Here is a 22,382-nt window from a genome sequence, read left to right on the forward strand (position 1 = left end):
TTTTCAGAAAAGCGTGGAGCCAAGAGGGTCAGATTCTGGCTCTCTTTTGGTTGCATCAGCAGGAGGAAAGCAGCAGATGGGGTGCATTCTGTGCTGAAGATTTCTCCACGCTTCTCTGGCGAACCCACAGACCGATTGTATAAACAGGAAGATGAGCCCTTGTCTTACTAAGCAATATTAGTGAATAAGAAAAGAATTTTAATGGCTTCTGCCACCTTAAGTCCAAACCAGATGGACTTTTTCTCCCAGCCCTTCTTTGGAGAGAAAGGAATCTTAATCCCCAAGAAGGTCCTTACTTAAGTTTGTTTAGAAGAAGGATCCACTCTTCCGGAATACTCCAGGACTCCAGGAGCCTGATCCAAAGAGGAATTGAGTGACCAAAATCAAATGTATGTTTCCAAAGATTGCAGTTAATCCTTAGTGGTAAACATGGAGTCCACCACTGTCCAGAGGATGCTCCAGTCTGAAGAGGCCAGTCAACTGTGGGCCTCCCAAACACCACCAGTCATTGAGGAAGTCCCCAAGAGTGGCCAAAGAGTTCTGCTTTGGAACTCTTCTCTGGAGAGGAGGGGGTAGTCTGATGGAGCCCTCCCTCACCGTGGGCAGCAGCTACCCAGCAGGTACAAAGAGTTATGGGGCCAAAGACAGGGAGTGGAGTTCTCCAAACCATAGGACTGAGCTCTTCCCTCTGAGGGAGGCCAAGTGGAATCCTAGAGGGGATTTGCAACAACATGCTGAGCAGTTGGTGACCCTTACCATGAGGAGGCAGAGAAGACCCCACTTCACTTGTGGGCTCTGTCCTTGGCCATTTGTTGGGTGGTCAAGAGCAAGTCCTCCAATTGCTCTAGCCTTTCTCTGAGAAGCTCAATCCCTGGAACTTCTGATTGCTTGGGTATTTCAAAAATCCTCTAGGTTCCCCTTGGGTTGGAAGACCCCCCACCCCATAAGGACTGCTGCACACTCTTCCCATGGCTGGTTACTTTATTTGTAGACTGAATGCTACATAAATCCATCACACTGTCCAACACACATATAATTGGCTTAAGAGAGGACAATACAAAAATACTCTTAATGGTAAATGGAACAGCCAACAGACCTCGGTTCATCCCAGTCCATGCCAGTGGGAATGCCAGTGATTTAGGTCAAGAATGGAGAAATACTACAGAATGAGGGGGCAGAGAGATTAGCTGATGCCATTGCCCTAGCAGGATCCTGGGCTGGGCTCTTCCTGACTGTGCAGCTATTTCTGCCATCATCAAACCGGGTCACTTCCTTCTTCAGGAAGGGAAGATGACCTCCCAAGTCATTGGAGGGGCTGCCCAGTCAAAGCCAAGTGCAGCCCTGGGACCACAGTAACCACCTTTCCCTGGGGCACATCCATCTTGGGCTATCTATCTGCCTCTGGGCACCTCTGGTAGAAAGTGTTATGGTTTGAATACAAGGTGTCCCCCAAAGCCTCCTGTTAATGCAGGAGTATTCAGAGGGAAACTGATTAGACTATGAGGGCTAGAATCAAATCAGTCCATTCTAGTTTGACTGCTAACTGTGGGCAGGTAGGGAGTGGCTGGAGGAGGTGGGTCACCGGGAACATGTCCTGGAAGGAGGCATCTTCTCTGAGACTCCTTCCTCCTTGCTCTCTGTCTCTGCTTCCTGACCCCACCAAAAGGGAGCAGCTTTCCTCTGCTGAGTCCTTCCCCCATGATGTGCTGCCCTGCCTTAGCCCAGAGCAAAGGAGTCACTGTCTATGGACTGAGACCTTGGAAACTGCAAGTCCCAGATAAATGTTTCCTCCTCTAAGTTGCTCTTGTTGCATATTCTAGTCACAAACACGAAAAGCTGACTAACACAGAGGGTCAGAAAACACAGGGTAAAGGATCAGCCTCTTGGAACCTGGGGAGTAGGGGGAGAAAGACTGAGGATGACATTTTGCCTGTCACCCCCCCACACCCCTTAGAAGATTCCAGAAATAATCTACTGATGGCAACTTCTTCCTACTTCCTGCCCCGGTTCCAGTCCAGGATTAAGCCTACTGAGCCTCTAGGTTTCCAGGGATTCAAATCCCATGCCCTGGGAAGTTAGAGCTGGCCCTGAACCCTCAGCCAGCAGACTGGCATTTCTGCAAGGGTGGCAGGTCTCCTGGAGCAGCAAGTGGCTCTTCTGGCCCTTGGTTTGTTCACCTGGGCAGGGTTGTGTTGGCACGTCGCAGAAGCCAGCTCCCTGGGGGTGAGGCTGAAGGACGCCACGGACTCCTCCCAGCTGCTCTCCAAAGACCTTTGACACTGGGTGGCCCTCAGGGAGCAGAAACTTCGCTACAAAACTGAACGGATGAAATCTGCAAGCTCAGGACATAAAGGCTGAGGGTGGAAGGGGTACCCCAACAAGGCCAGTGCAAAGCTGCAGGAGAGATGCGCCCTATACCCAGTGCTCCAGCACAGAACCGTGCCCTGGGCTGCACGTGGCCCGAGGGCCCACTATCAACTCCAGGTAGACGAGATGGGACAGCTGGTGGAGGAGCAGGGATGGGAACAGGCAAGGTGAGCTCCAGACCACCCCTCTTCCTGGCCAAAGGAGCTCTTTAGACCAGAGTGGCGCTCTGCCCCAGGCCTGTGGCTGAGAGGGGCGTGTGTTGCGTGTGTGTTTGGCTGTGGTATCTGAGAACTCTGGGAGAATGTTGCCACCTCTCTGAGACTGCTGGACACTCTACAGTATGTGTGGCAGGGAAGGGGACAGCGCCAGCAGTCACGTGAGTCCGACCTCAGCTGTGTGTCTTGGCATATGACTGTCACGAAGACCCTGGCATTTTAACTCTCCTCTCTGCACCCCAGACTCCTGGACCTGGCACGTGTGGGTAGATGGAGACAGAAGTTAACTAGGAGGAATGTGGGTCAGGGTCTTGGTTGAGGATGCTCTGACTTCAGGCCCCAGCTCCAGCAGAGCTTCAGTTCTGACTATTCGGAGGCCCTGGGCGTCTCTCTGGGGAGCCCTGGAGTGGGTCTGCCATCAGCCTGCAGGCCTGAGCAATCTGCTCAACTCTTCCGGTTGTGGGGTGTGGGGTGGCCGGAGCTGGGGTTTCTCCCCTCCCCCGCCCCATCCCTCACCTACTGTGTCTCTCCACCTTCCTTCTCCCCGTCCAGTCTCCCCTTCTCACTCCACTGTGGAGTGGGGCTTAAGTGTTAATGGTGACGATACAGCTTTGTGTGCGATGTCGTTAGGTAAGAGCGGTACATTTGGACAGGTATCATCTGTGAAAATGGTGGCCCTGGAAGACCCTAGCAGGTAAACACACAGGTCCCCACTGGCCACTCCCTCACACTCCACATCCCCATGCCAACTGCTCTTGGCAAACCTGGAAGTGACAGCCCCCTGTTTTCCTCCCACCAGCAGCTCCAGCCAGGAGCAGAGGGGGCTTATTCCCACACTCCACAGGGCCGCCGGGCCTGGCAAGCTAGAGCAGGCTTCTGGGCTGCGGCCCAGGCCCTCTGTTCCCTCCAGCAGGAAGAGGCACCTGCATATGGGAGTGGAGGCAGCCGGCGAGCAAGCTCAGGACCACAAGGTCCGTGGGCTAAGGGCTCAGGTCTCATGTAGCCCGCACGTGGGTGACCCAGGCTAGGCCAGCCCACTGGTGGGGGACCCTCCCACCCTAGGCGAGTTAGGGGTCTGAAAGGCTGAGTGGAGCTTGGTTAACAACTCGGGCTCCTCACCCTGGGCCCCGCTTTTCCCAGAGGCCTCGGGGGCGCCCAGCGGGTAGGCCTCCCTGGCCCGGCTGGTCCTGGAGCAGGTAAGGAAGGCCAGGCAGGCTCCTCGGAGGCGGGCCAGGTCCCTGTGGGTGGTCTCGCTGACGAAGCAGTACAGCACAGGGTCTGCCACGCAGTTGAAGCTGGTGAGGAGGAGGGAGAAGTGGTAGGCGTTGAAGATGCTCTTGGCGAACTCGCAGCTGGCCTCCCAGAGGCTGCGCACCAGCAGCAGCACGTGGTAGGGCAGGAAGCAGGCCAGGAAGATGACCACGGTGCTGAGCACCAGCCGCTGGATCTGGTCCTTGCGGCTCTTCTGGGTGCCGTGGCTCCGGCGCACGGCCCGCAGGATGCCCTGGTAGGAGGCCAACAGCAGGCAGATGGGGAAGAGGAAGCCCACCAGGAAGCGGTAGTAGTTGATGCTGCGCTGCCAGGCCTGGATAGGGTAGTGCTCAAAGCAGACGCGGTGCCGGTCCTTGTCCTCGATGACCTCCTTGTGCATGAGAAAGTAGATGCTGGTCAGCAGCTCCTTAGCCCAGATGACCACACTGACGCCCACGGCCGCCTTCAGCGTGCGAAACTGGTGGAAGCGGAAGGGGTGGGCCACGGCCAGGTAGCGGTCGATGGAGATGCAGCAGAGGAAGCCCACGCTGATGTAGATGTTCTCATACAGGAGGATGCCGCACACCTGGCAGGACAGGTCCCCATGGGACCAGTTGTCATGCTGCAGCACGTACTGCAGCCAGAAGGGGAGCGAGCAGATGTAGAAGAGGTCTGCCACCGTCAGGTTGCACAGGTACACGCCCAGCTCATTCCGGGCCTTGATCTGCAGGTAGCCGAAGTAGAGCGACAAGCAGTTGGCTGGGAAGCCCACCACCAGCACCGCGACATAGACCACCGGGGCCAGCGTCTGGTGGATGGTGTGGTCAATGGTGCAGCTCAGCGAGGAGTTATCTGTAGTGATGTTTCTCATCTTTGGGCCAGAAGGGGCCTCTCCCCTCATGGGCTCAAGGGTTGGGCTGGTTTCCCCACCGCCATCTTGTTTAGAGAAGGTGGTTCAATTTACATCAAGGATTGGGCATCACTGGTGGCAGGTGAGCCCCTGCAAGTCAAAGGTTGAAAAAGGCTTAGAATAAGAGTAGCTAACACTTGTACAGTGCCTACCGTATGTGGGGCAGTGTTCAACATGCTGATCTGGTTCATTTGAAGACGTACCACCTACCAGGCGTGGTGGCACATGCCTGTAATCCTAGCAACTTGGGAGGCTAAGGCAGGATGATCACAAGTTTGAGGCCAGCCTCAGCAACTTAACAAGGTCCTAAGTAACTTAGCAAGACCCTGTCTCAAAATAAAAAGTAAAAAGGGCTGGGGATGTGGCTCAGTGGTTAAGTACCCCTGGGTTCAATTGCTGGTACCAAAAGAAGAAGGGGAGGAGGTAACCAGCCAACTCCAATGCCACTAGAATATCTGAATGGGTCACAGGGCTTGTGGCTCCCCATCCTCTTCTCTATCTTCCCTTATTTCTGTCCCTTGTTTATTTTCCTGGTCCCTCAGTGCAGCAAGTGATGTCAGGAGATGCTAGGAGATGAGCCTATCCTGAGTCCAGCTCTCCAACAATCAATTACAACCCACATGCAAAAGTGAGGGTCCTGTCTACAGCAATAACTGCCAATCTGGGAGTGTATTAATTAGGTCCTCCATTGACTCTGAGGTCACAGACCCCGGGTCCTCTCCAGACAGCATCAGAAGAGGCTCAACGTCCACATCCTCGTCTGCTTTGGTAAGAAACAGAAGTGGAGCATCCCCCGGGCACTGCTGGATTCCTGGGTGCTTCTCAGCAAGCGCTGACTATCCTCTCCTCCATGGAGCTTGAGGAAGGTTCTGGAGCAGGGACTAAGAGACATGAGTACCAGGCCAGGCCAGCCACTGCCAGGTTGTGCCAGGCACCTTCTCTGAGCCTCAGTTTCCTCACCTGGAAAATGAAGCTGTAGACACCTGCCCTCAGAGGTTGGTGTCAGGACCATTGAGTGATGGGAGGGAAATGCAGAGCACTCGGGGGGAGGTGTTAAGAGGGGAGTCGAGGTGGCGAACCTACTAGAATCAGCAGGAAGCTGATATCTTGGAGACTTTCACAAATAAATTGGAACACAATAGAATAAAATGTTTTGTTGTAAGCCTACTTTATCAATTAACATATGGAAATGATAAAGGTCTGGATACCTCTATTGATTGAATACTTCTCTCAGCTGAAAAATCTCACTGGGTCTCAATCAACATTTTTTCCCTATCACTCCTTGAAAGAGTCTTTTGACATTTTATTTTCTAACCCCGCCTCCCATGAAACCTCAATAGCACAGGTCTCCTGTGAGTCTCTGAGTGCACTGTGCTCCTGTGGAGGGTGGCAAAGACTTTTTTCACTTCACCCTCAGTCAATAATTGATGATCACCCCAACTGAGAAGGTTCCCCCTACAGGGCTGGAGATTGTCAACAGGTGAGGTCTGAACTAAGCAACTCTCAGATACTAATGCTGCGCTTCCACGCTTCACAGTGAGGCTGGGACTCACGGGCCCTGAAGGGAAAGCCCTCAGAGTCACCATCAAGTCTCAGACCACCAGACTCCATCTCCCAGGTAGCTCTCGCCAGAGCCAAGCCCTGCTGCACCCGGCCCCAGCCTCCCTCCACAGCCTCCCTCTGCAGGGGGCTCTGCAGGGAAGGAAGGGGCTGGAGACCTGTAAGGACTTGGAGGCTGCGGAGGATAACCGGAAAGGGAGGAGTTTCTCTGCAATCACACTCAATCTAGTCGGCATCTAAGCACCGGGCCCGCTTACCTGTGGCTTCCGTACCCACGCTTTCTCTTACCCACAGTTAGCTGCAGCTAAGAAAATGGGCGCACAGCATGGCCAGATAGTTAGAAAGATCCTATTCCCATAACTTTGACTACAGTAGAGTTATTACTGTTCTATTTTATCATTGCTGTTCATTGCTTCCTGTGCCTCATGTATCAATTAAACTTTAAGGTACTTGTGTATGCATGGGAACACACACAGCTTACCCATGGTTAGATACTATGTGACTTCAGGCATCCCTCGGGGCCTTGGAACTACGCCCTGTGGATAAGGCATATTCCTTGTTCCTGGGTAAAGGGATAGTAGCTTTTCATAAGTGTCCATAAAATGAGCAAGACAAGGGTCTGGTCCAAAGCCACCCCCTCTCCTACCTGGACCCGATTCCTGTGTCTCCCCCTCGTCCCCCTCCCCAGTTCTCCTCTCACATTGCCCCCCACTAGCTCTTTCCCTGTAGTTACCCCCTCCCCCAGCACTGCCCCCTCCCCCAGCTCCACCCCCTACCTTGCCCCCTACCTTGCCCCACTGCAGCCCCCACTCACGCCCCAGCCTCCTCAGGGCGGCCACAGGAAGCCTTCAAAACACAGGCCAGATCCCTCTGCGACAGCTCCAGCCACACCTGGAATAAGACTCAAACCCTCACCAGGTCTCCAAGGCCCACACCACCTGGCTCCAGTGTCCCCACCTGGCCTGCCACCCACACGCTGCAGGCACGCCAGCCAGCTTCCTGTGCCTCGGCCAGCTTCCTGTGCCTGTGCCTGGCCACTGCATGCGCTGAGCCTCTTCCTGAGGTCCTCCTACCCACCCCACCACCGCCTTGCTCTTTTCCGCCAGAGCTCGGCCTCTCCTGACGGCCCCCCACCCCCACCCCATCACCCTGTGGGTGCTCAGCACCGCTCCTCTGCGGTCTTTTATTTATCAGGGTCGTTGGTCCTTCTCTTCCACTGGCGGCCTCGCCCACCTGTTTGCTGCGGTCTCCCCACAGCTTGAATTGTGTAGCTTCTTCCAGAAGAAATCAGTGAATGCCAGCTCCCACTTTCCAGGTGAGCAACCTGAGGTTCAAAAGAGGAAGTGACTTGCCGCAGGCTCGCCTGAGGACTCACCTGAGGATTCGCCTGAGCCCATCTGAGCCCCCACCTGGACTCCGGTCAGACTCACCCCCTCTCCTCTCCAGGACACAGCCTAGGACCTCTGAGGTGGTGGCAGAGAGGGCGCTTCTTGTTGGTTCAATTGTGGCAAAACACACACAGGTGTACTTATCATCCTCACCATGTGAGAACAGCTGGGAGGGATTCAGTGACTTTGCATCCACCACCCTCATCACCCCCCATCCCAGGACTGTCCACCCTACAGGAGCAAAGCTCTCGCCCATTGCGTACCAACTCCCCAGCCCTGGCCACCACCATTCCATTCTCTGACTCTACGACCTGACTGTCTCGGGACCTTGAGGAAGTGGACCCAGCTAGTCTTTGTCCTCTGTCTGGCTTTTTATCATTTAGTATAATGTCTTTGAGATTCGTGTTCGTGTTGTAGCATGTGCCTTGTTAGGGCTGGCTCAAATGCTCGTATATACACGTACCACCTTTGTCCATGTGTCCATTCGTCAAGGGACATCCAGGTTGTTTCCACCTTTGGCTGTTCCAGACGGTACTGCTATGAACAGATGTGCACAGGTCTCTTCAAGTTCCCACTCCGAGTTCTTTAGGGCACATGCCCAGGGTTGGAGCTGCTGGATCATTTGGGAGTTCTGCGCTCAGCTATTTGCAGGCCCATCCCACTGTGTCCCTGGTCACTGTACCGTCTCACATCCCGAACCCCAGCGCGCGTGCTTTTTGGGTGTGTCTGTCTGCTTTCACTTCTGTATTCTGGTGCCCAGAGGAAGGGAGCACAGGAAGATACCATCCATTCGTAAGCACAGGTTCCCGGCTCCAATAACACAGGGAAAACGAAGCCACCGTGAAAGCATGTCCTGTCAGGTCTGGGAAATTCCCGGAGAGTCACCAGGTCTGAAGCCTGCTGTTTACTAGTGGTGAGCGTGTGGACGTGTGGGCCCGGGCGGGGCGGGCGATGGTTTCCAGCTTCCTCTTTTCTAGGCCAGCAGTTAGTTAACTCTGGTAACCAAAGTCAGAAATAATTCAAGTCTTCAGAGCCAAGCAGAAGCATTTACTACCTGGAGATTAAACCTTCCTCTGTTCATTTTGGAGCAAAAAGAAGAGCAGTTCTTGAACTTGGCTGCCTCAGAATCAATCCTCCAGAAGTTTGTTAAGATAGGTTGTAGAGCCTCAGCCTCCAGTTTCTGGACTCTGTGGCTCTGAGCTTTGATATTTCAGACAAGCTCCCAGCTGATGCGGTTGCAGCTGGGTTGTTGAGCCCTGGACCACACTTTGGAGAGCAAGGCACTAGGAGAGTCTAGAAGATTCACATGTCCTATGTGCGTTCCCAGGGCAGGGCAGCCGAGGTGGTGGAAGCCAGCAGAATCTGTGAGCAGAACTGGGCATCTCCAGACTGATTCGGGCGCTCAAGAACCAGGGACTGGAACTGCCAAGTGCCTACCCTCTTATTTGCAAAATCTTTTACAATTTACAGAGCATTTAACTTCTGTCCTTTTATCCCATTTTCACTTCACTGTTACTGTCCCCATTTTAGGGACAAGGAAACTGAGGTCCAGAGAGATAAAGCAGCTTGCCGGACAGTCCAGTACTTTCAGACTGGACAAGAATTGGTGGAGCAGGTAAAAGGTTCATGACAGCAAGCTATTCATGAGGGACTTAGAGGCGAACGAGAGCGGGCTCCCAGCCTCGGGACACCTCCAAGCTTGGAAAACAGGAGTGCCATGTGCCATGTACGCCAGTCACTGCCACGCACAACGGTGTCCACTGGGGGTGCTGCAGGGACCCCCCAACAGTCACCTTGATGCGCTCTTTCTGCCTGGCTTACTCTGTGGGCCGGCATCTCCTGCAACCCCATTGTGCTCTGATGACTCCCAGGCCTGTCCCCAGGCTGAAGGTCGCACAGGCAGCTGCAGCCCTCACAAAACAGATACGCAGAGAAAGCGATGGACCCAGGAAATGAGGCCCGTGCTGGGTCCATCATTTTCTCCGCTTGTCTGTTGTTGGAAGGGATGTCCCCACCTGCCCGATCGTTCATGTTGGATAGTTGGCCTTCAGCCTCGGCCTTCATCCTCAGCCTTCATCCTCAGCCACAGCATTAAGTTAATCATGAGTTCTACCATTTTCCTCTCCTAAGGATTTGTCACATCCATCTCCTCTTCACCAGCACCCTAGATTGGTTTGGTCAAGACTTCCTCCCAATGTCAGGGCAACAGCTCTTATTGGGCTTCCTGTCTCCGTCTCACCACCTCAAAATTGTTTTCTAAAAGACACAAATCTAACCAAGTCATACCCAGCTCTGGGGATGCTACAATCCTCCATTAGCCCACTCAACCATCCACCAATCCATCCACCCACCCACCCATCCATCCACCCATGTACCTATCCACCCATGCACTCACTCACCTATCCACCCATCCACCTGCCCACCCAACCATCCACCAATCCATCCAACCACCCATCCAGTCACATATCCATTCATATAACAAATAACTCATTGAACATCTATTATACGGAAGGCTCTCCACTCCATACTGCCCCTAGCGTCAGGGCTTTTAGCCTCATGAGGCAGGGAAGAAGAAAGAGCCCATAAGAAGAGTATGTTAGTATGTTAGTAATAAGAGAAATGCAAATCAAAACTACACTAAGATTCCATCTCACCCCAATTAGAATGGTGATTATCAAGAATACAAGCAACAACAGGTGTTGGAGAGGATGTAGGGAAAAAGGTACTTTCATACATTGCTGGTGAGACTGCAAATTAGTGCAGCCACTCTGGAAAGCAGTGTGGAGATTCCTTAGAAAACTTGGAACGGACCCACCATTTGACCCAGCTATCCCACTCCTTGGCCTATACCCAAAAGACTTAAAATCAGCATACTACAGAGATACAGCCACATCAATGTTCATAGCTGCTCAGTTCACAATAGCCAGACTGTGGAACCAACCTAGATGTCCTTCAATTGATGAATGGATAAAGAAACTGTGGTATACATATACAATGGAATATTACTCAGTCATAAAGAATGATAAAATTATGGCATTTGCAGGCAAATGGATGAAATTGGAGAATATCATGCTAAGTGAGATAAGCCAATCTCAAAAATCCAAAAGACGAATGATCTCACTGATAAGCGGATGATGACACGTAATGGGGGTGGGAGAGGGGCAAGAATGGAGGAAGGAGGGACTGTATAGACGGAAAAGAGGGGTGGGAGGGGTGGGAGGGAAGGAAAAAAATAACAGAATGAATCAAACATCATTACCCAATGTAAATGTATGATTACACAAATGGTATGCTGTTCCTCCATGTACAAACAGAAACAACATGTATCCCATTTGTTTACAATAAAAATAAATTAAAAAAAAAAAGACTGGAAACCATGAGCCCTCAAATAAACTTTTCCTCTTCTATTAAAAAAAAAAAAAAAGAAGCGTATGGGCCTGATGGGAGTCCCCTGGCCTCGCCCAGTCAGGAAAGAGCTCTGAGCAGGCAGTTATGCTATGACCAAGAAAGGGGGGAGGGCTGCCCAAGCAGGGGGGGTTTCTGTCTGTGGAAAACGTGAGCAACCCATCCAGTGTGACGGGGAGAGAATGAGTGCTCTGGGGAACTGAAAGTAGCTTGGCATGACGGGATTTAGGGATGAGGCAGGCGAGGCCAGAGAGGAGGCAAGGAGAGTGAGCAAGGGACAGCTGATTAGAAGGGGAGTGGGGAATAGTGGGGGCAAATCTGAGAAGCTCCTCAGTACCTGGTCCTCCAGGCGCTCGAAAATTATTTCGTTAGAAGGGTGGGTGTCTGGGTGGGTGTGTTGATGGCGAGGGGTAGGCGCATAGATGGGTGAGTGAGTGGGCGGACAGATGGATAAATGGAGGAAGGGCAGATGAGTGGGTGGGTGGGTGCCGGGTGGATGCATGGGTGGGTAGATCGATGAATAGGTAGAGCCAGAGTAGATGGATGGCTGGATGGATGAGTTAGTGGGTGGATAGATGGATGGATGGATGAGTTAGTGGGTGGATAGATGGATGGATGGATGAGTTAGTGGGTGGATAGATGGATGGATGGATGAGTTAGTGGGTGGATAGATGGATGGATGGGCAGGTGGAGGAGCGGGGGATGGGTACGTGGGTAAGTAGATGGGTAATGAGTGAGCGGATAGGTAGGTGGGTGGGGGATGGGGAGTGGGTGGGTAGATGAGTGGGGGATGGGTGAGTGGGTAGATGGGTGGGTGGAGGATGGGTGAATTCATAAGTATTTGCGTAGGGGGTTTGAGGCTGGAGCAGAGATGGCATTAATTAAAGCAGGACAGTGAAAGGCAGAATCTCCTGGCCTCTCTGCTTGGGCTCCCTGAGCTGGACAGAGGGTCCTGCTTTTTCACTCAGCCTTCTCACATCCAGCTCTCCCTCCTACCACTCCCCAAGGACAGGCACCCCCGGATGGAAAGTACGCCTTGTCAGGAGTGTCCCTTCCCTCCCTGGTCTCCTGAAGAACTCTGAACCCTAAAAAGCAAAAAGATCACGGTGGACTCAGGGAGAAGCTCGTGAGCGAGCTCACAGAAGCGCCGGATCCCTCCTGCTTTCGTCCTGTCCCGGCACCACACTCAGCAGCCCCACTCTGCAGATGAAACACTGAGGCTCACGGGAGGAACCGAGCTGCCAAGGCAGGCAGGATCTTGAGCTCCGACTGGGCCACACTCTCCTCTGTACCTGGCTCTCTGACAATTTAACAGGATGGCCACTGAGCGACCACCCCCACCCCAGGCTCAAGCTCCAGGCCCCAGGCAGTCATGACAAGGGCCAGCAGGCGTGGTCCTGGGCTAGCCCCCTGAACCTGCAGGATGCACCGGCCAACCATCTCTGCAACCACGGAGGAAAGAAAGCCCAGCATGCACCTAGCCCCTGGTCTCCCACCCCGGAGCGGGTTGTGGAAAACCATCAAAAGGCACTGTATCATCCAGCTCAGAAACAGAAACTACACTCGAAGTGACTCAGTGCCTGGAGGCACATCCTTAGACAAATGCCCAGAGGTCCCCAAAGACTTCAAGGACCCAGAGAAACTAGGCCCCCAGCAGGAAGGAAGCACCTCCGTGACATGGGCCTGGGGTCTCTTGCAAGGTCCGAGTCAGGGGCAGAGGAGCCCAGGCGCTGGGCTTCAGGGGGCCCATGAGCAGCCCCCTACTGCCTCACCCCACTCTTCCGTGTGGTGCACTCAGACACACAGACAGCTGCTACTCACGGAGCCAGGGATGGCTCATGGGGCCCCTGCCACAGAGCTGGGGAATTTCCTGCAGGCCCAGCTTCCGCTCCCTGGGGCTCACCATTTTCTTTCCTAAAAGAGTTCATTTCAGAAGGTATTTCCCCCGAGGAAGGTGCAGGAATCGGGCTGCCTTTTTCCTCAGGTCCCATTCTTTCCCCCACATAACCTCACTCCACGAGGACAAAAGGGTCTCATTTCTAAAGCCCTCAGAATGGCTTCAAAGTTCAGTCCCATCAGGGCTCACAAAGTCCCTATGAGTCTTGTGAACCCATTTCCCAGAACCTGAAGCCCACAGAGGCACAGAAGCACCCCAAGTTCACACAGTAAGTCAGGGTGGATCTGAACCCAGAACCCAGGAGCCCATGCACTGGCTTGCTGCCTTTAAGGTTTTTTGACCACAAACCACAGCAGGAAAGCCACTCTGCATTTTGATCAGCACACCGAGCCGTGGACACACGCATACATACAGAGAAGCAAACTTCCCCCAAGCGACACTTACCCCGCTACTTTCCATGCGTTCTGATATTCTATTTCATTTTTTTAAATACAGGTCATGAGCTACTAGATTGATTTCCTGACCCACCAATGGTTCTGTCCTGCACCACCCAGCTTCTCTGGAGTCTCCGGGGCCCCCAGGAAGGCAGCGAGGTTTCTGTAGTCAGGAGAGAAGCAGGCAGCAAAGTCCTGGCCTTGGCTACTCCTGGATCAGAAGGGAGGGAGTCCTCCAGGGGGTGGGGAGTTGGGACGAGGCTGCGCTGATTCTGCCCGCCCAGCTGGGCTCTGCCCTCAAACCTCCCACAGCCGGGCTCCTGCAGTGGCTCCGCAGAGACTGGGCGACCCTGCAGCCAGGACAGGCTCTCCCAACCTCCCAGCTCTGTCTAGAGAATCCCCAGCTGGAGGCTGCCCATTCCTGAGCCGAGCAGAACCATGTGAACTCCAATCTGGAGTCAGGCTGGGCGGTTGCCGAGGAACCACACGCCAGCAGGAGGATGAGGGCGGCAGAGCGGGTCCCTCCACGCACCTCCATCCTCCAGCACGGTCCGCGCACCGGAGGCAGCGAGCAGCGCTGCTGGGAATGCTCAGACCCAACTGGGGCAGGTGCCTCTGGGGAGTGGGAGGACACAGGAGGACTGGGTGCACTCATTCTAGCCATGAAGCCATTCCTGGGCCCCTGCCGGACACCAGGAGAGAAGGGACATCAAGCCCCTGCCCTGGGGTCCTCACGGAAGCCACTCAGGCCCACACCCAGGTAACTAGCACACTTCACGGTCACTGCTGCATTGTGGACCCCAGCAAGGACAAAGGGGCAGCAGGAAAGGACCCAGGAAGCTGATTGTTCTCACTGGGGCCCTCAAGCTGTTACCACCGCTCCACCAGCAGACAACATCTGGGTCAGTGGGTCCCAGCTCTAGCCACATGCATTAGAAAACAGTCCAGAGCCTATAAAAGTAGGCTTGCCTAGGCCCCACCCCAGGCTAACTGAAGTGTGCGGGCATCAGTTTCCCAAAGTTCCCTGGATGGCTCTAGTGCCACGGGGAGGGCGGGGGTGGGGCAGGAGGGAAGGCTGAGATCTGTCTCAGCCAACAGGGCAACGGGGTTACGCTCCTGCGGGAATAGGGGAGCTTGGTGTTTCCCACTGTGGGCCTAAGCAGGGAGCCAGCACAGGGCTCCGGCTCTCGGGAGCACTCGCTAAACCTTCCTCATCTCTGGTGGCACAGCTGGTGCAAAGCCCACTGCAGGTTGCCCAGCCTTCAACTTTTAGGTGGGGCAGAGGCTCTGGGCCAGGACCTGACCACTAAAGATGGCAGAGCCATGGCAGAAGGTCACTGCTGGCTTCAGGTGTTTTGCCCTTTTGACTTAGCCCCCTCCCTCCAAGGTAGGCTCCAGGGAAGTTCCTCCTGAGCCCGGAAAGCCATGCACGCCTTGTGCGTGGGGCTCACAGGGGACGTTGGTTCTCCCTGTTCCATCAGGTGGTCTGCAGGATCTGTCTTCTCCAAAGCCGGGGGACTCCAAGTAAATGCTGCCACATAGCAGGCCTTTGTCAACTGTCCTCTATATCAGTTGCCTCAAGTGACAAGCAAGGCTTGTTCAGTCGTCTGCACTTGGACACAGATGCGATTCCTGAGTGACGGGGGTGTGGTGGGCGTTCCCTGATGTTGCATGGGAGGACGGGGGATAGGAGACAGGACTGAGGGTGACCGCCTGGCCACCCCCAGGTCATGCCCACCAAAGAGACCATCTCTGGTTCTCTTCACGGGGCAGCCCAGCCTAACATGACACACAGACCTGGGTCATCCACACCATCACCGTCTACACCTGTGGGAACACTGATGGCCCTGAGTCCCCTCCTCCCCTCAGCACCCAGGGACCCTCCCAGGAGAGGCACTGAGCCTCCCTTGAGTAGGAGCCCTTCCTCTCTCCTACCTGCCTTCCCCGCTGGGCCTCGGGATGCAGACAGAGGGGTGCTGCTGACTTCAGCTTTACTTGAATCAGCAAATGCCCGCAGCGCCCCCGCCATATTCTTGGGTGCTAGATTTTTGTCTTTAACTTAAAACCAGAAGGGAGGTAGAAGTAGTAGTGACATGGTGTAGCGGTCCCAGGGGTCCTAGAGGCCCCCTGCCCCCACCCTGCCCCAACCTTCTCCAAGAAAAACAGTGGGGGCTGGGGTCATGGCTCAGTGGTAGAGCACTTGCCTAGCATGTGTGAGGCCCTGGGTTCGATCCTCAGCACCACGTATAAATACATAAATAAAATACACGTCCATCAACAACTAAAAAAAAATTTTATAACAGCGGGCCTATCATAAAACTGCAGTTTCAAGAGAAACTGCCCAACTTCCAAGCTTCTGCCCTTCAGCCCAACGTGGCAGAATCAAAGAAGGGGCCCCCAAGCAGAGGTGGGGATTCCGTGAAGAGCGAGAAGCCAGAGTCCTGGGTCCCGGCCTAGCTCTGTGGCTCCCTCCATCCCAGGAAGGCAGAAGGGCCTGGACTGGACCAGATCTGCCACTTCTCAGCCTCTTAGTCATATTCTCCCTCCCTCCCTCCCCCACCCCAGTGATGACGGTCAGGCAGCCATGAAGCACCGTGGACTCCCACTGGGGTGGCAGCCCCAGAAGGTCGGCCTGTGCCCTGGATGCCCTATGGTACTCCAGCATGAGCTGTGCTCCTGGGACCTGGCTCTGGAGCTGTGGGCTTTGCTCGGCTGTGCTGGTGCTGCTTTCAGGGCCACAGGATGAGGCCACAAGGCCTTCGGACACCTACTGGCTCCCCTTCTGGGCAGCCTGGGAGTTCACGTAGAGAGGACCCTGGGGTCTGCCCCAACCTAGTGGCACCATGCGAGGCCTCCAACATGTGATGGCAACTCCGTGTCTCATGAGACAGAGGTTCTGACCCAGATCCGGAGGTAAAATACCAAGGCTGTGACTTCCTGGCTCTGAGACCTTGAGCGTCACTTGTCAGTGGGTTCTGTGAGAATCAAGGGAGATGAGGCCCCGCAGGGCCTGCACTTAGTAGGTCCTCAAAGAGAGTAAGTGGGGATATCATGGTGGTGGTGGTGGTGATGGTATCCCTCTGGCCGGAGGTTCCTGCCCCACCGGCTGACCCCCCTGGATAGGGCGCAGGGCGGGCAGGCCCCTTTGGTGAGGCAGCAGGTACGGCGCACCAGGTCATCCCTCCTGGGCTGCGAGTTACCCAAACGACTTGCTGACTGGGGGTTAGTCAGGGTGGAGGCCTGAGAGGCTCTCCAGGGGCTCCAACGAACACAAGCCAGGTCCACGACCAGCCAGCAGCTGCAGCCTTGCACTGTAGCACACTTACACCCAGGAGCCGCTGCCAAGGTCACCTGGACATCCGGTGGTGCTGCATTGTTGAAGGTTCGAAAGGGGACAGGTCTGAATTAAGGCTGGTTCTGCCAGAAGGGCCAGGGGCCAAGAGGAGGAGGAGCAGAGAACTTACCCAAGGCCCTCCTGGTGTTAGAGAAGGGCCTAGAGCAACTCAGTGTGCCACTTCTGAGCATGTGCCGTGGCCACGCACCGCACTGAGTGCCTTCTGAATACTCCCCAGTTTAATCTTCTCATCAACTCTATGTGGCAGGACTGTCCCTGTTTTATAGATGGAGCAAATGAGACTAGAGGCCACAAGCAATTTGCCCAAGGTCACCCGGCTGGTAAGAAGAACAGCTGTGATTTGAACCCAGGGCTGTCTGGCTCCAAAGACAGTCTCTAAACGCTGCACTTGTGTTTCATGGTTACTACAACAAATCATGGCAAACTTAGCGGCCTAAAAAAATACAAATGTCTTAAATTATAGTTCTGGAAGTCAAAAGTCTGACGTGGTCTTACTGGGCTAGAACCAAAGCATCAGCCAGGTTGTGCTCCTTCTCAGGAGCCAGGGGAGTCCGTTTCCTGGCCTTCACCAGCTGCCAGAGGCTTCCAAGTTGTGTGGTTGGGACATCCTGTGTCTTGGGAGCCAGCGGTGGTGGGCTGAGTGCTCTCACACTGCACCACGTCCACTGCCCACCTTGGCACGACTCCTCCTCTGACCCTCCTGCCACCTCTTTCACTTACAAGAACCCTGTGATAATTTGGGGCCCACCCAGGAACCCAGGGCCATCTCCTTAGGCCATCTGATTAGCAACTTTAATTCCACCTGCCACCTTGCACCACTTTGCTGTATAAGGCAACCCAGAGGGAGTAGGACCTGGACATCATGGGCTGGGGGCTTTATTCTGCTTCCCACATGCCATGTTAAAACAGGTGCCTCTCTACCATCAGTGTGGACAACAGTCTCCAGGAATCTTGTTGGAGGAGAGTTTCCGGTTCAGTAGGTCGGGGTCGGTGCCCGAGATCTGCACTGCTCACAAGCTCCCTGGTCCATATGCTGAGGCCCAATTTCTCTCTTGAGAAAGAGAGTGATTAAAACTACGCAGCACGAGTTTGGTACTGAATAAATACTTAATAACCGAAAGAAAGGGAGTGGGAGGGAAAGAAGGAAGGAAGGAAAGAGGGATCTGGACGTTGCCCTCCACCTCCCCCCAGCTGAGACAAAGTCTAGGGCAAAGAAGCCAAAGCCACAGGGACCCATCAGCCATGTGCAGCAGGGGCAGCTGCCATGGAGCCGTGGGGTGGGGTGGGCTTTGAGCTGTGCCCTGAGAGGGGAGGTGGACAGCAGAAGGCTGATGGGGAGGAAGGAGGGGCCTCTCAGCCTCGACACCCTCTGCTCCCCTGGTCCTACCTGGAGTTCACCTGCTTCCCAGCCGGGGTTCCTCTTCCCAAAGTGTCACTCACCCACTACCTCCATGTTCTTGCCAATCTTCAAAGCCAAATCCCACCCCCCAAATTCTTCAAAGCACTGCTTTTCCGTGAACCTGGATCCTGTATTAGGATCCCCTGGCTGGGGCGCTATTGAATGCAGATTTCCAGGTCCTGCCCGCACTCACCGAAACAGAATCTGTCAGGGCTGCGGTGTGGGAGGCTGCATTCCCAGCCCATCCAACACCACCTCCTGCACACAGCGCTCCCTGACACCCAGAGGGAACCTCTCTCCCCTCATGCCCTCTGCCCAGACCCATCCTTCCTTCTCTGGGCTACTGCCATCCTTCCCTGGCTGGTTGAGACTTCTAAAAGAGTTTCCTCACTGTGGCTGGGAGATCTGGGTCAGGGCTCCTCACAAAGGAGGCGGCTGGCAGGGAGTTCCAAAGGACAGGTAGGCACTGAGGAGGGGTCGGCATGTGGGTACTTCTGTGACTTGAGAGACCACCATACGCCAGGCACGGTGCTTCCCACAGGCTACCTCACTGCAGGCAGGCAAGTGTCCCCATCCCAGCTTTATCCCCGAAGACAGGCTAGGGTCATGCTGGTGAGGGGCAGGTCGAGGCCTGAGTTCAATGTATTTCGATAAAGGTGAATGGGATTCATGGGAGCGTGGACGACGGTGAGTGCCCATCTCCCGCAGGTAGCAAGTGTTCTGGGGAAGGAGCTGCTGGGTCTGCTTTGTCCTCTGCCGGGGAAAACACACACCAACCGTGTCTAGCCTTTAATGAATATGTGAGACTAAATTCCCTTTCTTCCCGCAGCCTGCCTGAAAGGCCAGTGTGGATGAAACTGAAGTTAGAAGCTAATGAACTGGGGGAGACAGACAGGAGATGGATGAGGTAACAGGAAGAGGAAGGGTGTGGGTGGTCGGCCCTGGGTGGAAAGGCATCACCATGGCGGCCTGCTGCCCCAGAGAGACTTCCAGCCAAGAGAGCCTGTGGTCTGGGGGGGCTGCAGCTGCCCAAGCATCCTCCCGGCCTGCAGCCTGCAGCACAGCGCAGGCCTTGGGGTTGCCATGGCAACCGGGCCTGCCGCCCCCACCACCTCCTGTCTTCCTACCCTGACGGCTCCACCCCACCAATTAATAACCTAATAATGTATGACAACAGCCACGGCAAACACCCAGGCAGCAGCCCTCCTGAAAACACGCAGCCTCGTCCAGGGAACTGAGAACCGCAGAGGCGCCCATGACGCTCGACTCCAGGCCACCAGCTAACATCTATGTCCCCAAATCCAAATGACTCTCTCCCTGGTCTCTCCTTGTTTTAAAGGCATGGTGTTGGCTGAGACAGGGACTGAAGCCTGAGAAGTTCCTGAGAAACGGATGCTAGGGAAGCCACCATATAGGACACCTGCCCCCTCAGTCCTGAATTGGGACAAGAGATGCTGATTGGATGATCAGGACATCTGGATCTCTCCTGGTCCTCTCCCGAAGAAGCCCTTCACCTTGGCAAAATATGAATTAATTCAAGGCACCCGGGGGAAAAAATAAAAATAACAAAGGGAAGACTTAAAAAAAAAAGTTGTGGTAGATCCAGAAATGTGGCAAACCATTTGCTATTCCTTTCGTGGAGAGGTGGGGGTCTAGGTCCCCTCCTCTTGTATCTAGGTAGGCTCTGTGACAACTTGGCCAGCAGAATAAGGTGGAAGCAACTCTGTCCCAGCTTGGGCCCAGGCCTCAAGAGACCACGGCTCTAGAAACCCAAGTACCACACAGTGAGAAAACCCAGAAGAAACAAGATCCTGGCTGACAGCTTCAGCTACACTCCCAACTGACAGACAGGATCGACCTGTCTGCCACACAGGCGTATATGTGACCATGGAAGACTGTCCTCTAGCCCCCGTAGACCGTCTCAGCTGAGGCTGCAAAGGAGCCGAGATCAGTCCCCACCAAGCCCTGCCCCAATCACAGGCTTGTGAGCAAAATAAATGGGCATTCTTTTAAGTTAATATCTTTTTCTTTTTTTCTTTTTTTTGGGGGGGGCGGGGGGTACCAGGGGGATTGAACTCAGGGGCACTCAGTCACTGAGCCACATCCTCAGTCCTATTTTGTATTTTATTTAGAGACAGGGTCTCATTGAGTTGCTTAGCACCTCGCTTTTGCTGAGGCTGGCTTTGAACTCCAGATTCTCCTGCCTCAGCCTCCCAAGCTGCTGGGACTCCACTGCCACAGCGCCTGGCTAAGTTACTATCTTCTAAAGTGATTTTTATGTAGCAGTAGATAGCTGGAACATAAATATCACTTTTACCTCAAACCACTTCAGGACCAGTCACGTGCTAGATTCATCCACAGGGTTACTTGACTTGAATTTTTATACAATTCTGTGAAGTATTATTATCTCCACTTCCCCCATGAGCTATGAAGGCTCAGAAAGGTAAAGTATCTCGCTAGAGGCCAGCCAGCTGGCAAGGCTGAAACAGGAATTCTGAAGCTGAGGCCCATGTCCCTCCTCCACCACATCATCTTCCTCACTGGGCCAACACAGAAGGCTGGTTTCTTTCCACTCTACTTCCTGTTAGATGAGTCTTCTCTCCCCACAGTGAGGTTTACCCAGAAGGGTGCAAGATCCTAGTTAAAACAAGAATTCTCAGAGCTGACATTTAGGCGCATGGCAAGCCTTTCGAGGTAAGAACTCTACCTGCATGAGCTCATGACCATCCTGGGAAGTAACTCTACTTTTTTACCTTTTTCTCAGAAGGAGACACCAAGGCTTCAAAAGAGAAGATGTGGGCTGGGCATGGTGCTCAGTGGAGAGCACCTGCTTGGCATGCACTTAGGTGGGCTGAAGGCAGGCCATCTGGTTGTGGAACTGGGCTCTGGACGGCAGCCTAGTCCCTACAGTCTATAGCATGGCGCAGTCCACCGCATCTACTCTTAAGCTCAGGATTTCCCTCCCTCTGGGATGCCAATCTGTGCTGGAGAGGGGAGGCGAAGCATGACTCTCGCATCTCACACTTGTGTCCTTTCAAACCCCGCCCCCTCCCCAACCTCTCTTTCTCCTCTCTGCCAGGTGGCCATGGTTAGTATTTCTTATCTCCTTTTCACAGCCATGGTTAGTCACCGGCCCAAAGCCACCCGCCTCGGGTTCTTTCCTAGTCAGTGCTCTCCTCTGCCCACTGCTAAATCCCTAACGGCTCGCTTCCCTTGTGCCCTGGCCGGTGCACCTGGCCACGGGTCACTGTTGGGCCACTGAAGGGCTAAGAGCGCCGCTGTGTCCTCACCTGGGGATTTGATCGACAGAGTGGGGTCCCCCGCCGACCAGCGACCAGGGTCCCTGCTCCTGCCGGGTAACCCAGCGAGCTCTCCCCTCCCTCGGTGGCGGGGGCCCTGTCTGATCTCAGCGCCCTTCACAGATTTGCAGGGAGGAATGGAAAAGCCCGAAGGGAATTTTGGGCTCTCGGTGGCGCGGAGCTCAGGGAAATGAAGGGTTAGCGGTCGGACACTTTTTCTGGGGGAAGTAATTACCGGGTGGCCACGGAGCCAGCCGAGGGGGTGGCTGCTAAACCCGGCGGCGACCACAGGCAGAGACACCCCACCCAGGGAGGGATCCGGACGCGCCAGCGCTCGCTCGAGCACAGACCCCGGGTGGTCGCAGCCGCGTCTCCGCCCCCGGGCACGCACACGCACGCGCGCACGCGGCTGCTCCGCACCTGCCCCGCGCCCCGCGCGCGTCCGCGGCGGCCGCGCTTCTGGACCTCGCTGGGGAGGGCGCCCAGCTGGTCGCCACCGCTCCAGGCCAGACCGCGACCCCCCGAACGGTTTCCAGGGCCTGGCGCGCCGGGGACCCACGACCTTAGCGAGGGGAAGGGGCTTGGCTCCCGGGGGACACGTACCTGCGCGGCGACAATCTGGAACGCCGGCTGCCGTTACCCTGCGCGGCGCCCGCGCCCCCTTACTGCCAGCGCGCACGCGGCCAGCAGGAGTGGCCCGGAGACGCCGGCGGGTCCCTTCCTCCTCGGGAAGCCCGGGCCACGTTGTGCCCGATTCCTCCCTCTCCCACCACCCGCGGGCACACCCAGACCTGCCAGTCCACGCCCTGCCTGTCACACCGACAGACCGCAGGCCACAGGCCAGGCGCCTGCCAAGACGTGGGCCAAGGTGGCTGGGGCTTGCGCAGCCTGTCCTGGAGGTA

General features: G+C 55.0%; 2 protein-coding genes across 10 annotated transcripts in view; one reads left to right on the forward strand and one right to left on the reverse strand.

Annotated features, from left to right (window-relative positions):
- Window positions 1–7,596, forward strand: part of Dglucy (D-glutamate cyclase) — an 82,035-nt gene extending 74,439 nt beyond the window's left edge. Inside the window, exons 16-17 of one of the 4 annotated variants that reach the window (XR_007106977.1) lie at window positions 4,405–5,511; window positions 7,498–7,596. The gene's annotated coding sequence lies outside the window, so the exon portion shown is untranslated. Of the gene's footprint in view, window positions 1–4,404; window positions 5,834–7,497 lie in introns of those variants that run through there. The other 3 variants (XR_007106975.1, XR_007106974.1, XR_007106978.1) reach the window with 3 other exon arrangements.
- Window positions 972–22,255, reverse strand: Gpr68 (G protein-coupled receptor 68). Of its 6 annotated transcripts, none has more exons than XM_047538749.1 (3): window positions 8,155–8,425; window positions 7,537–7,627; window positions 972–4,833 (listed from the first exon to the last, which is right to left on the reverse strand). In XM_047538749.1, the coding sequence occupies exon 3, from the start codon at window positions 4,732–4,734 to the stop codon at window positions 3,607–3,609; it is 1,128 nt and encodes a 375-aa protein (XP_047394705.1). In that variant the 5' UTR covers window positions 4,735–4,833; window positions 7,537–7,627; window positions 8,155–8,425; the 3' UTR covers window positions 972–3,606. The 6 variants fall into 6 exon arrangements, 5 of the variants coding, with proteins under 5 accessions (XP_047394705.1, XP_047394706.1, XP_047394707.1 ...); XR_007106979.1 differs by lacking the exon at window positions 972–4,833 and adding an exon at window positions 7,106–7,194; XM_047538750.1 differs by lacking the exons at window positions 7,537–7,627; window positions 8,155–8,425 and adding an exon at window positions 22,084–22,255.
- Window positions 22,256–22,382: the final 127 nt, after the last annotated feature.

This window comes from Sciurus carolinensis, chromosome 2 (assembly GCF_902686445.1).
Source record: "Sciurus carolinensis chromosome 2, mSciCar1.2, whole genome shotgun sequence".
Lineage (NCBI taxonomy): Eukaryota > Metazoa > Chordata > Mammalia > Rodentia > Sciuridae > Sciurus > Sciurus carolinensis.